Source organism: Coptis chinensis, chromosome 9 (genome assembly GCF_015680905.1).
Source record: "Coptis chinensis isolate HL-2020 chromosome 9, ASM1568090v1, whole genome shotgun sequence".
Classification (NCBI taxonomy): domain Eukaryota; kingdom Viridiplantae; phylum Streptophyta; class Magnoliopsida; order Ranunculales; family Ranunculaceae; genus Coptis; species Coptis chinensis.
Genome location: NC_141464.1, coordinates 80170720 through 80183434, shown reverse-complemented (window position 1 = coordinate 80183434; position 12715 = coordinate 80170720). Strand labels below are relative to the sequence as shown.

The window sequence follows — 12715 nt, the reverse complement described above, 5'->3', positions numbered from 1 at the left end:
CCGCAATGTACACTTGATGGATATCCACCCCACGTGAATGTAGAACTGGGTCGGTTTGTTATGAGTATATGGGCAAGTACTCTAAAGCATTCATGGAACACATGCGGCCAAGAAGGGCCAAAAAGCAAACACCGCTAACATACATATAATGAAAGAACAATGTGGGTGCATATGATCTATTTTACTACAAAGGAATGTTGGTTCAAATATTTTTTAATCCACCACTTTCACGTATTATAAGACATGTTATCCTATGACTGGTTCAAGCCTCTAAAACACCAGTATCTTATGCATTGTTTTTTCGATTCTCTCTGGCATTTAGTTAACCCATTTCTTTTGTAATATCCTATTTCAAAATAGTGGGGGACTATTAATATTTTGAAATAGTGGGGGATTGTTGGAATCTCTTGTGTATTTCTAAATACTAGTGTGTGTGTGTGTGTGCAAAGTGGAGGAGATGAACAAATAGTGTTCTCTCCACTTTAGTGCATAATAGATAGTCCCACATTGGTTATCCACCACATCGGGTTGGGTTCAGGCTTGGGCTTGGGCTTACTGTTGTGGGTAGTGGTTTGACTAATTGCCTAAACTTGTTTTTTTTTTTTTCTTGAGCAAAGAAGTTTTGGTGTTCTATTAGGAGTTGGTCTCTCTTCCTTATATGTTTAGGAGACCGGCCTAATCTCTATAAATAGGATTTGTGAGTCCATAGAGGGGAGAGACTTTAACATATCGTAAAACCCATCTCGAGAAACATAAACTATAACATATCATATTCTTCTTCTATTCTTCCCAGAGCCAGAGAGAGTTATATTGTTGTTTCTCTAGTGCTAGTGCAAAGTCGATCGCTATTAACTATTGAATCCTCGTGGAGGAAGACGCCATTCACGCTTTTTGCACCATTGGAAGGGGCTTAAATCTTTCCTTAAGGATGCCTTAATCCCGCCTTGGTTATTACCTGTTAATTCTGTCTTTGTCTATTGTTCCTTTTATTCTACTCTAGTTGCTGTGTTGATACAACTATTCTAACATTTACTAGCTATGCTTGCAGGCGACAATGAAAACGCTTTTCACTTTGGGAGCATAGTCTATAGGAGATGGTGAGGGAGAGGAGAAATTTTCAAGACGATTGTTATTACTTTCAAACTAGATTGATAGAGGCATGTTATGTGTTTTGTTTAAAACATATAGAAAATACACAACATACAGATGTCAAGGTCGAAATCTGTATTTCGAGACGGATCCAACATTACAATAACACGGTTACCTAGATTCATTTTTGTATCCGGTTATAGAGAAACCGGACTCATTCGAAATTATCATATTTATTGCAATATGCCCCTTGACTAAATGCTAGGGACTCACCATCATTATGGTATCGAAAAAAATCGACATCATTATTTGGTTTAACGGAAGTCGGATCAAAGGTACGTAAAGTGTCAGATATATGAAGATATTACGTCAAAGCTTCACTTCTCAGCTGAATTATTATTGAAGTATCTTTGAAAAAATTGTGTGGGGTTCGAACCACGTCCTTTCCGACAAGAGCCTAAATCTGGCGCTTTAGCCCACTCGGCCAAACTGTCACCGATTTCAACTGTTATTAGCTTAATCAATGTATAATTAATCAGCCCGTCACTGCGTGTCTGTGTGCATGCCTACATGGTTGCTTAGCGTAATGCTGATTTTATAAAAAGTAAGCTATTTTTATGGAAAATTTAATCAAATAGAAGCTTAGGGGGATCATCAAAAATGTATCTTTTGATATCTTCTTTGGTATGTCCCCAATAACCAAAAAAATTTCATTGCATGAAAATTGTTTTGAAGTTCTAGAAGTTAATTTTGTGCACCATCCGAGAAGCTCACTTCGTCACCTACATGGCTACATGACTTCCCAACTTTTCGGCACTGAACTTTCAGCCAAAAGTTGGATTGCCCAAAAAAAGATATGGTCACACGCCTAAAGAAAAAAGTTTTTCCTCATGTGACAATCCAAATAAGTATGCCAGTTGCTCAGTTCTCATGTGATGAGTTTTTGTTTTTCTTTCATAAAGAATAGAAGATGAGAAACTAGATTCAGGATAAGGTAAAAAACTTCCACTAGAAAAAAAAAAGAATACTCATACCAAAGTACCAAACCCACACCAAAAGTGGTAAAGAAACTTTTGTTAGGTAAAGACAGCAAGACTTTCACAGGTTTCATACGGGTGCTCGGTTTCATACCTGCTACTCTGCCAGCATATTGTTCTGGTTGTACAAAATTAATATATCATTCTCCACTAGATTCACTACTGATACATGCCACGAGCTACTCAATGATGGTTTGATTAATTCAATTATTCCATAATTTAAGTATAACGATCTCGATAATGATCCTAGCATAAAGGGGGACCCGTGTCTGTCGCAACACTTTTCCTTATTTTCAAAGTCCACTTATCAAAATTTCAACATGATGGAATAATATATAGTTAGCTGGACCTACCTTTAAATATTTCAAAAAGCTTCAGAGCTCTCTGTAGTCTTTCTCACCGGAAGAGCTAACAAGGTGCCAATATGAATTCACATTGGTCTTTGCACTTGTTCTGCGCGCCGACAATGCTATTGAGATCTCTCTGAGAACTCAAACTTGGGGGTGTTGTTCTTCCACTCTGGTAAGATCTCATTTATTTGTCAGAGGGTAAAAGAAAAAACCCAACAGTGCACAAGGTGTCATAGGCTCATAGCTAGTGATCTTGTTTTATACTTCTACTAGGTTTTACATATAGATGTTATGACTTCGTCCTTCCATCTTTTTCTCTATTTTTATGACTTCGTTCAATACTGCATGCACCAAATGTGTATGTTTTCTGTTTCAAGATTCCAGTGACAAACAAGAGCATAAACAATGCAGCAAGGTTGACAACATGACCATAGAGAGTACTTTTTATGGTCCAACTAGTCCTGTTTAATGATTCTATATGTTTTATTAATAACTGGCATCAGGGGGTTTCATTCTTCCTATATTTTGCTTACTTCTGCAAAGATAGATGGCTAAAGTTCCACTCGCTTTCTACATCACAATAAGCTGTGTCGCGTTTGTTGTATCCAAGATAGTAATTGCAGTCCTTCTCTACCGTAGATGGCAAAGAAAGCACCAGGTGTTTCAAGAAAGCATGTCAGGTACTTCCAGTATTGTTAGATAGGACATTATTACCAGATTTTTTCCCTTCTGATATGCATACTAACACGTTGACGACCACTACATGCAGGTGGGAAAATGGTGATGTTTAGATCAGCGACGATGCAATATCTCACATCAGACGTATTTAAAAAGAAAACAACGAGATTAACCAACAAAGATATAATTGGATCTGGAGGCTATGGGACTGTGTACAGACTTACCATCGATGATTCTACTTCCTTCGCTGTTAAGCGGCTCAATAGTGGAAGTGCAGATAGGGATAGAGGTTTCGAAAGAGAACTTGAAGCAATGGGAGACATAAAACACCGGAACATTGTTACTCTTCATGGATATTATACTACACCTCACTATAATCTTCTCATATATGATCTAATGCCCAATGGAAGTTTGGACACTGTGCTACATGGTATGCAGTAAAATTATTTTCATTTTTCCATAGCTATTTACTGAGCTTCTCTTATAACAATATCCTTATGCAGGAAGATCAAATGACAAGAAGCCACTGGATTGGCCTTCAAGATATAAAATAGCGTTAGGAGCTGCACGTGGCATATCATATCTCCATAATGATTGTATCCCTCATATAATCCACAGAGATATCAAATCAAGCAATATACTGTTAGATCAAAATATGGACGCTCGAGTGTCTGACTTTGGACTGGCTACACTGATGGAACCAGACAAGACTCATGTTTCTACATTTGTTGGTGGGACTTTTGGATACCTAGCTCCTGGTAAAAACCAGAAGACAAGATCAACTATCTCCCTTTGTTGTGTTTTGGATCCATAAGCATAACACTAATCTTGTTCTCTGCAGAGTATTTTGATACAGGAAGAGCGACAACAAAAGGAGATGTGTACAGCTACGGTGTAGTTCTACTTGAGCTTCTAACTGGAAAAAGACCAATGAATGCAGACTTCATAGAAGAGGGAACTAAGCTGGTAACATGGGTAATTCCCTCTCTCCATGTCTTAACAGATTTCAGATTTTGTTCTAGATTGGAAAACGTTAAAAGGGATTTCGATTTGTTGTGCATGAAGGTTCTCTTCATATTTTAATCATAAGTGGGTATAACATGAATATTAGTCCTTGTCTCAATAATAAGTGGAAAGATTTGTATTTGTATTTGTGTTTGTGTTTATTATTATTACTGTTGTTTTTGCTATATATTATCTTTCTAAAGAGTTAAATGTTTTATACATATTAGCAGAAAAAGAGGATTTTAGTGTAGGAGAGAATTGTTTCATTAACTCAAAAACATTGTCGTGTCCCCAAATACCAATATCATGCTATAACTCTGAAAATTTTAGTTCCCCTTCTAATGTATATTCAGTTATAACTTAACGAGCCTTTCACAACGCCTGTTGACAAGCTAAAGACCATATTATCTGAAAACAAACCGTTCCTTGCATCAATCATCAGTTCACTACTGTCCACCGTAAACTGTTTTCAGTAGAGCTCTTCTAATTATTTTTGAACTCTTCCTTGCCGACTATATTTCCTCACAATATCTAAAGGATTCTTTGGAACCGACCTATCTCTATAGGTTTTTGAATTTTAGTCTTCTCACACTCACAGTTTTAAAATTCCCCAGATGGTTTCCCCACGTCTTCTGCACACCATGTTAAAGCATCATATTCTGAAATCAAAACTTCTTATACAAGCTAAGTGTCATGTTTCTGCTCATTTCTTCATCATATACAGTTGGTGCAATTCCTATCTTTTCTGCTCCTCTTCAACTCAGTCACTTTCATTTAATCACATGACTTACTGTAAATGTAAATGTAAATGTATTAATGGGAAACACATAAAGCATGTTTTTCTGCAACTCCTAATAGGATCGGAGCTATCAAATCTAAACAGGATCGGAGCTCTCAGAGTTCTCTACCTCTACGGATTTAATTTCCTACCAACTCTTTCCCCAACACTAGCAACTGTTCCAATAGGCTCCATTCCTCTACTGTTTTTATCTGTTTCCCCTGATCCGATTGTATAATACATTTATGTGGGATTACATTTGTTTAAAGATTTTGTGCTTTAATCTGGTATACCTTTCAACAAGTTTAGCTACATATTGTGTACCAGGTGAAAACAGTTGTAGACAAGAAGAGCGAAGAGCATGCCATTGATAACAGTTTAGGATGTTATCCTCTAAATGAAGTTAAGAATGTATTCATTATTGCACAAATGTGCCTTGAATCAGATCCATCCAATAGACCAAACATGGAAGAGGTTGTCAAGATGCTTGAGCAGATAAAGTTTAACAAGAATTGTACGGCTTTCTGATTTCAGTATTTTCTTCTTTCCAAGTGTGCATTTCACTCTTCTAATTGTTTCTTACAGTGAGCTTGATTGTATGTGGCCAATGTGCACTGATTTGCCTAACTATTATCATTTAGTAAGATACAATGAACGTTATGCCCTATTTGCAATTCTAGAAAAAGTTATCCTCCAATTTCCTGAAAGCTACAGTATAGTGCATAAAACCATTATTTGGTGACAGGCACACAAAGGGATAGCTAAAATTGACCAAATAGCAAGAGCCTTTGCGAGTAATGTATACCAAGAGAAATATATAGAAAAGATAAGAACAAGCAGGCTAACGTATTTGAATGTTTCCTCTTTTAAACTAGGCTCAAGTAATTTAATCAATATACCTCCCAGATTCAGTGATGTAAAATGTAGAAGCAATGTGAATCGAGGCGACTATGAACAAAGTATTGATGATACAAGTTGAACAGAAATTGTTAAACAAACTCACACAGATTTATCTGAGGATCTTTTCCAACCCACTGGAAACTGCAGCTTTCAAAGAGGGAGAAACCGGAGCATCCCCGAAAAAAACATCAAAGAGAGCCGAGTTTATGTTAATCGATTCTATTGTAGCATCCACTCTAGAAGGCAATCCATTGGACGAGATAGAAACCTACAAAGGATCCATCAAATCATCTCCTTTCAGTTCACAGCCTTAAATAACACCATACAAGAAAAATTACAATTAAAAGTGGATACAGGTATCTAAGCACAAATGGATTTGAACAAATGAGCTTCATGAAAACACCAGAAGAGAGCTTCTTAAAGCAATCCCTGTATGATGCATCTACCGTATGAAATAGTTGATAACAGCATTTAGTGCAGCCAACCCTATCACATTTTCGCGGCACAGTAAGGATAATTTTCTTTTTCATAATTACAGGTACATGAATTCATATTTGTTCTAAAACAATGGGTGCATGTATATATTCAGTAATATAAATGTGGAACAAGATGCCCAATGAAGGTTTCCCTTAAGTGTGGCAATAACGAAATTGGGGTTCAGCCTACAATCATCTCACCCTTCCTGAATAACAGAAAAACACTACCCTCCTGCTATGGAAGAATAGGTGAATAAATATGTATCTAAGGTACACTTACAATCATTTTCGATGGCTCTAGCCAAGTCAAGAATATGAGCGTTCCGTTCTTAAGAGGGCGTCCCTGAAAGATGCTCCGGAAATTCGAAAGTGCAGATTCATCAGTAGGTGTGGGTGCTTTGATTCTTGGAGAGATGGCACTGTCCAAGGCATCCCAGAAGGTCTTCCCATCGATGTCTCTAACAAGAATGATCTGCAATGATTTTTCGAGAGGAGCTTCATAAGAAGAAAGTAATATCAGCATCTTAACACATCACATCTTCTGAAAAGCAAGCAGTATCTTGAGAATGATCAATTTTACCTTGATAAATTAGGCTAAGCAAATACGAGGAATCTTGAGAGTCAGCAGCTGAAGGACCTTTCGAAGCATTTAAGTTTTCCAGTACAGTTAGATTTGCATATAGACCTACAGCATAGACCTTTACACCAATAATTGCGAAAACCTTCTCCCTGTATCCTGCAATTATGTTAATATCAAATTATATATAAAGCCTCGACCAATATCGTCAAACAAACTGAAGCAGCAATGAATAAAGTCTAAACAAAATGCAAGTGTACCATTGGAAAGGTCCATGAGCTTGGTATCTCCTAAATAACTACATACACAAGCATAAATCTATTTCTTGTCACATCTATACATAGTTATAATTTAGCAATTTACCTGTACCAATCAAAGCTAAAGGACTGGAGCAACCTGGTAGGCTCAAATATGTTTGAAACTTCACATCTGTATTTGGCTCGATGACATATTCTGTACTTCCTACCAAAACAATTCACCGGAAAGAGATTTGTATATCAATGCCCACGAAACAAACAGTTCGGTGCATAACAAGGTAAACAAAACATGATCATAGGTAGACATTTTGCACAAACTAAAGCAAATGGAATCCACAATTTCTGTTAATATCCACTCACTCAACACCATAACAGTATACATTTATAAATGCAACTCTATGTTTAATTTCTCGAAATCCAACCACAAAACCAAGAACCTTAACTTCCCAACCACTCAAAATCTCACAAAATCACTAATGAAACATTGGGCACACCCCAATCTTTTAAATTAACTAAAACTAGTAGTAATTGAGACATAATATATATTTAAAAAAAAAACACACATGCACTGATGCACATAGACTAACATAGTGATATATACATACAGTAAAGTGAGCAGTGAGTTATACCTGAAGAGAAGGAAGAAGCAGAAGCTTTTGGAAAAGAAATATGTGTTGGAAACTGTCTTTTGAATTTAACAGTAGTGGAAAATGTGGATAAGGGTGATGATGATGATGCATGTGCATGATAATAGAGTTGTTGAACTGGACTAAAGTTTGTTTCAAAAAATTTAGCTTTAGAGTTGGAAACTATTGAGAATGGAGTTGAAATGAACCCAGCAACAACAGCCATTCTTGTTCAACTCAACTCTTTTAACAACTTGTTCAACACATTCAGTGGAGTAGACTCTGTACATTTATTTTTTCAAGGTCCCCCATGGCCCCATGTGGGTGGCTGATAAATGGTGCCAGGGTATATAGGCCTTGAGTAATGGGTAATATCTTTAAAAGACCAGGCCCATTATACATGACTCTTTACTTTCTTTTCACCATTCGAGCTTCCATCTCAAAACTTGAAGCACAGGAAGTTGGGTTTTCTTAGTTTCTACAAAAAAAAGGTTCGGTTTTTAACATAATTTTCACTTGCTTTGAGTATAAATATCAAAACTTGAAGGGAAAACGTATTCAGATAGTGAAAAGAATAAAAAGGGGCTTAAGGAATATTGAAGGAAGGAAGAAAGTAAGATTCTTTTTGATAGTTTTATTGTTTTAGAGGTATTTTAAGAACAGGGTTTAGTGTTTTATATCTTTGAAGGGACAGCTAGAAAGGGGTGAATATTGTGTTAGGAGTTGAGTTGTACATTGGTTGGGAATACATTTGGTTTTATTTGAAAGGACTGTATGATGGCTTGCATTGCTTCAAATAGAGTGGCATTTTGGAGTTGTATTGACAAGTCAGTGTCAAAATCCTTTAGTGTGAATCGGCCTGCTTCGGTTTATTTTGCCCCATCGCACAAGTTCAGCTTGCGGAGCTCGTGTCAGCTATTTAAGTGCTTTTCCCAGATTTCTGAGCAATCTGGTTTCAACAGTGGAAGTGGAGGCGGTAAGAACAACAGTGAGCGTGTTTCGGGTAAGGAATTTTAATGATAACTCAAATGTTGAAAAATAGGAATGGTTCTTTTGTTTACTGATACTGAAATGTCATCATAATGTCATATGGTATACATGTTGTGAACTCTAAAATTGCATGTTTTTCAGTCTTCTAGTTTCTTACACGTTTTTTTTATTTCCAATGTATTGTGTATAGTTTGGAAATAGAAACTTTTTTCCTTTTGTTTTATAACTGTATTCAAGTTTGTATTGTATCACTTGGTTTGTGCTCTAAAATTGTAATGCTTTTCAATGCTTTCTTCAACTTTCGACTACTGGGTGTAGTTTTTCATCTGATGATATTGTAGTTATCCAATGAAGAAGAGGGTTATAGGATGAGATATCTTATGAATCCTAAGAGGACACATCCATAGATCAAAGTCCTCACGTCACACAGCCCAACTACGAGTCCTACACCCAAGACGAAGCTGCCAAATGCAGTATCCCTCCACTCCTCCTAGGTTTTCAACAAAATAAAAATTAGCCCTACAATCGAGATAATTGCCTCCTCCATAGCTTGCAGTCTACCCATAAAACGTCCCCTAACATACAACCCTTATGATTTTTCGTAGGCTTTTGTTGATGCAAAGTCATTGCCTTTACTATGTCTTACTTGTTTCAAGGAAAATTTTGTAAGATGTTGTAAACTGCTTGAAGCTACTTGATATCTTCTTAGTTCTGTATATGGTTTTTGAATCACTCATGATTTCCCTTGTGTTTTATAATTTACGATTGAGAATTTTTCTTAATGTCAGAAGAGAGGCTGGTGGTGTTGGTCATCGGTGGTGGGGGAAGGGAACATGCACTTTGCTATGCCTTGAAGCGATCAGCATCCTGTGGTGCTGTCTTTTGTGCTCCTGGTAATGCTGGGATTTCTAACTCGGGAGATGCCACTTGCATATCTGACCTTGACATTTCTAATAGCTCAGATGTCATATCGTTTTGCCAGAGGTGGGGAGTTGGATTGGTTGTGGTGGGGCCAGAAGTTCCATTGGTTGCGGGCCTTGCAAATGATCTCGTAAAGGCAGAAATTCCTACTTTTGGCCCATCAGCGGAGGCTGCTGCTTTAGAGGGCTCAAAGGACTTCATGAAGAAGCTGTGTCACAAGTATGGAATTCCCACTGCTAAGGTCTGTAAAGATTTATTTTGCAGTATGATAGAGTTCAATCTTCTTTTATTTGTGGCTTATTTTGTCAATTTGAAGGCAGTTCCAAGATACATATGAACATGCTAGTTTTGTCTCTGGGTCTAGTCTTCCCAGTTGCAGAAAAATATATTTGTGCCTTAGAATGTAATTATGACAGAGTTTTACTGATTTTCTTTCTCCACTTTTATGAGACTCAATGCAATTCCATACCTTTTAAACTTCAAAAGCTTTTGTTTCGCAAAAAGTGAAATGAGAGAAAAGGATAATGATTTGTTCAATGATGGGGAATATTTGCAAAGAATATTATTTTATTTTCAATAGCATCTTCAAAAGTGTTCTCCTGTATTGGAATATTACTGTCTTGGAAGTACACAGTAAGAAATGTTCTTTTGTTTCACAATTTTGTGTAAGTGACTCTATTTTTGCTTATTCAAATGACAGCCATATTGTACATCGTACACCAGTGCGATATACTAACACGTTCTATTATCAGGCACCAATTCTCTCATATTAGTGATGCATCATGTAGCAGAAAATCACGATTTTGCTAGTCCTGCACTGGGATCGTCCTTTATTCTTGGAGTTGTTAGTATATTGGGAATGCTGTTTTTGTATAAAACTTGCATCATTTCATGTTAAAAAGGAATTTCAAGATGACTTCTACTCTTGCCTTGTTAAAATGGTTGCAGAATATATTCTAATTCTTTGCTGATCATACCTGCAGTATCAAACGTTTACAAACCCATCTGATGCAAAGCAGTACATCAAAGAACAAGGCGCACCCATTGTTATCAAAGCAGATGGACTTGCTGCAGGAAAAGGAGTCGTAGTTGCAATGACTTTGGAGGAGGCATATGAAGCTGTTGATTCAATGTTGGTTGAGGGTATATTTGGTTCTGCGGGTTGCTCTGTGGTTATTGAGGAATTTCTGGAAGGAGAAGAAGCTTCATTCTTTGCCTTGGTGGATGGTGAGAATGCCATACCTCTTGAATCAGCTCAGGACCATAAACGCGTTGGGGATGGTGATACAGGACCCAATACGGGTGGAATGGGTGCATACTCGCCAGCACCAATATTAACAGAAGAGCTGAAGTCTTTGGTTATGAGTTCTATAATCCTACCAACAGTGAAAGGAATGTCTGCTGAAGGCTGCAAGTTTGTTGGGGTCTTGTATGCAGGGCTCATGATTGAGAAAACAGGAGCACCTAAGCTAATTGAGTACAATGTGCGTTTTGGAGATCCGGAGTGCCAGGTTAGTCATAACCCTAAGTTAACTTATCTCATCCAGGTTATTGTCAAGGTTCTTGAAAAAGTACTAATGTTAGAGTTGATGCCACCACACATGCAAGGTAGTGAACCTGCTCTTATATGGGCTTGGTCCAGGAATTTCCCTGGGTCAAAAGGCAACTCATTCATATTCAAAATCCATCATAAGTATGAATCAGTTGTCTGGCATGATAGGATGCTCACAACCCTTTCTTTGTGCAAAGAAGTTATAACAAATTATATGGTCGATTAGTTGCTCTAACTTCTAACTGCGATGGCACTGTTCCCATCAGAGAAAGAGCCTTACATGTGATTGTCGTTATGGTAGACTCGTCGCATATGCCAAGGTGACACATTGTGAAGTCGTGCTGGGAATTGTACTTCTAGATGTTTTCTCATCGCCCAGCAGTCACCAAACTTAAAAAGAAAAAAATTATACAGATTACAGTGTCTATTGACCACAATTTCCTGCCAAGCCAAACACAATCACAGCCTCGAATGAAAATGATCATATTTCATATTCTGAGTTTTCATTATATAAATGTATCTGCCGTTCCCTGATTTTTTCTGCATGAACTGTTCAAACAGGTTCTGATGGTCCGGTTGGAATCTGATTTAGCACAAATACTACTTGCAGCATGTAAAGGAGAGTTAAGTGGTGTATCAGTAAAGTGGTCCCCTGGTTCAGCTATGGTGGTGGTGATGGCAAGTCAAGGCTACCCTGGGACCTACAAGAAGGGAACAGTAATCCGAAATCTCGAAGAAGCAGAGAGTGTTGCTCCATCAGTTAAAATATTTCATGCTGGAACCTCACTAGACTCCAGTGATAACTACATTGCAGTTGGGGGTCGTGTACTTGGGATAACAGCGAAGGGAAGGGATATCGAAGAGGCACATGACAGGGCATATCAAGCAGTCGATCAAATTGACTGGCAGGAAGGGTTCTTTCGGCGTGATATTGGTTGGAGGGCGCTTCCCAATAAACAATATGCTAGCCAAGGGTAATTCAGTCTGCTTTGGATTTATACAGTGAGTTTTGTTTATCTAAGATCCCATGAATGGGCGAATGGCTCATATACAGAACATTTTTGCTCCCCACTGAGGGTAAAATGTTGTAAGATCATTTCACCTTTGAAAAATCTGGAATGAGTAAAGAGTTATATTATATTTAGAAAACTGAACATCCAGAAACTTAAGGATATCAACATGTAGAAGTTTTTGCATTACATCATCAAAGTGAAGCTTATTATTGCCATAGTCTATTTCCGCTAGTACAAGGCGTGTATAGTTTAGTGCACGAAGTGTGCAATGCATGCACAACTCTCCTTAGCTTGAAAGGAAAAGAAACTGCACTGTTGTCTGGAGATCGAAGTTGTGTGTGAAGTTGATAATCTTAGTATTGAAAATCCCTTCATCTCGACTCATTTTCTTGTACTACTTTTTATTTTCCCGATTGTTATTGAAATTTTTTTGTTACCTACCGTGACAAAAAGAAAAGTAAAATTA

The 12715-nt window shown here is 37.5% G+C and overlaps 3 protein-coding genes across 6 annotated transcripts; 2 read left to right on the top strand and 1 right to left on the bottom strand.

Moving 5' to 3' along the window:
- The first annotated feature begins 2507 nt into the window (after positions 1–2507).
- LOC147478513 (Protein kinase superfamily protein) lies at positions 2508–5634 on the top strand. 3 transcript variants are annotated; one of them, XM_086582066.1, is made up of 6 exons: positions 2508–2648; positions 2980–3156; positions 3246–3584; positions 3658–3912; positions 3996–4129; positions 5265–5634. In XM_086582066.1, the coding sequence occupies exons 2-6, from the start codon at positions 3024–3026 to the stop codon at positions 5463–5465; spliced, it is 1062 nt and encodes a 353-aa protein (XP_086438192.1). In that variant the 5' UTR covers positions 2508–2648; positions 2980–3023; the 3' UTR covers positions 5466–5634. The 3 variants fall into 3 exon arrangements, with proteins under 3 accessions (XP_086438192.1, XP_086438194.1, XP_086438193.1); XM_086582068.1 differs by having other exon boundaries at positions 2536–2648; positions 3116–3156; XM_086582067.1 differs by lacking the exon at positions 2508–2648 and having other exon boundaries at positions 2877–3156.
- Positions 5635–5737: 103 nt separating this feature from the next.
- FAP3 (Chalcone-flavanone isomerase family protein) lies at positions 5738–8094 on the bottom strand. The gene is made up of 5 exons (XM_086582069.1): positions 7777–8094; positions 7254–7352; positions 6894–7049; positions 6594–6808; positions 5738–6105 (listed from the first exon to the last, which is right to left on the bottom strand). The coding sequence occupies exons 1-5, from the start codon at positions 7997–7999 to the stop codon at positions 5947–5949; spliced, it is 852 nt and encodes a 283-aa protein (XP_086438195.1). The 5' UTR covers positions 8000–8094; the 3' UTR covers positions 5738–5946.
- A 120-nt stretch (positions 8095–8214) lies between these two features.
- Positions 8215–12440, top strand: LOC147478511 (phosphoribosylamine--glycine ligase-like). 2 transcript variants are annotated; one of them, XM_086582064.1, is made up of 4 exons: positions 8215–8776; positions 9552–9925; positions 10668–11195; positions 11798–12440. In XM_086582064.1, exons 1-4 carry the CDS (start codon positions 8548–8550, stop codon positions 12212–12214), a joined length of 1548 nt encoding a protein of 515 aa, XP_086438190.1. In that variant the 5' UTR covers positions 8215–8547; the 3' UTR covers positions 12215–12440. The 2 variants fall into 2 exon arrangements, with proteins under 2 accessions (XP_086438190.1, XP_086438191.1); XM_086582065.1 differs by having other exon boundaries at positions 8414–8776; positions 9555–9925.
- The last annotated feature ends 275 nt before the right edge of the window (positions 12441–12715 follow it).

Coding starts and splice junctions, on each gene's coding strand:
- LOC147478513 (XM_086582066.1), top strand. CDS start 3,024: ATGGCTAAAGTTCCACTCGCTTTCTACATCACAATAAGCTGTGTCGCG. Junction 3,157..3,245: donor GTTTCAAGAAAGCATGTCAG/GTACTTCCAGTA, acceptor CACTACATGCAG/GTGGGAAAATGGTGATGTTT. Junction 3,913..3,995: donor TTTTGGATACCTAGCTCCTG/GTAAAAACCAGA, acceptor TGTTCTCTGCAG/AGTATTTTGATACAGGAAGA.
- FAP3 (XM_086582069.1), bottom strand. CDS start 7,999: ATGGCTGTTGTTGCTGGGTTCATTTCAACTCCATTCTCAATAGTTTCC. Junction 7,353..7,776: donor TGCTTCTTCCTTCTCTTCAG/GTATAACTCACT, acceptor TTGTTTTGGTAG/GAAGTACAGAATATGTCATC. Junction 6,809..6,893: donor GCTTAGCCTAATTTATCAAG/GTAAAATTGATC, acceptor CTTCTTATGAAG/CTCCTCTCGAAAAATCATTG.
- LOC147478511 (XM_086582064.1), top strand. CDS start 8,548: ATGATGGCTTGCATTGCTTCAAATAGAGTGGCATTTTGGAGTTGTATT. Junction 8,777..9,551: donor CAACAGTGAGCGTGTTTCGG/GTAAGGAATTTT, acceptor TCTTAATGTCAG/AAGAGAGGCTGGTGGTGTTG. Junction 9,926..10,667: donor ATGGAATTCCCACTGCTAAG/GTCTGTAAAGAT, acceptor TCATACCTGCAG/TATCAAACGTTTACAAACCC.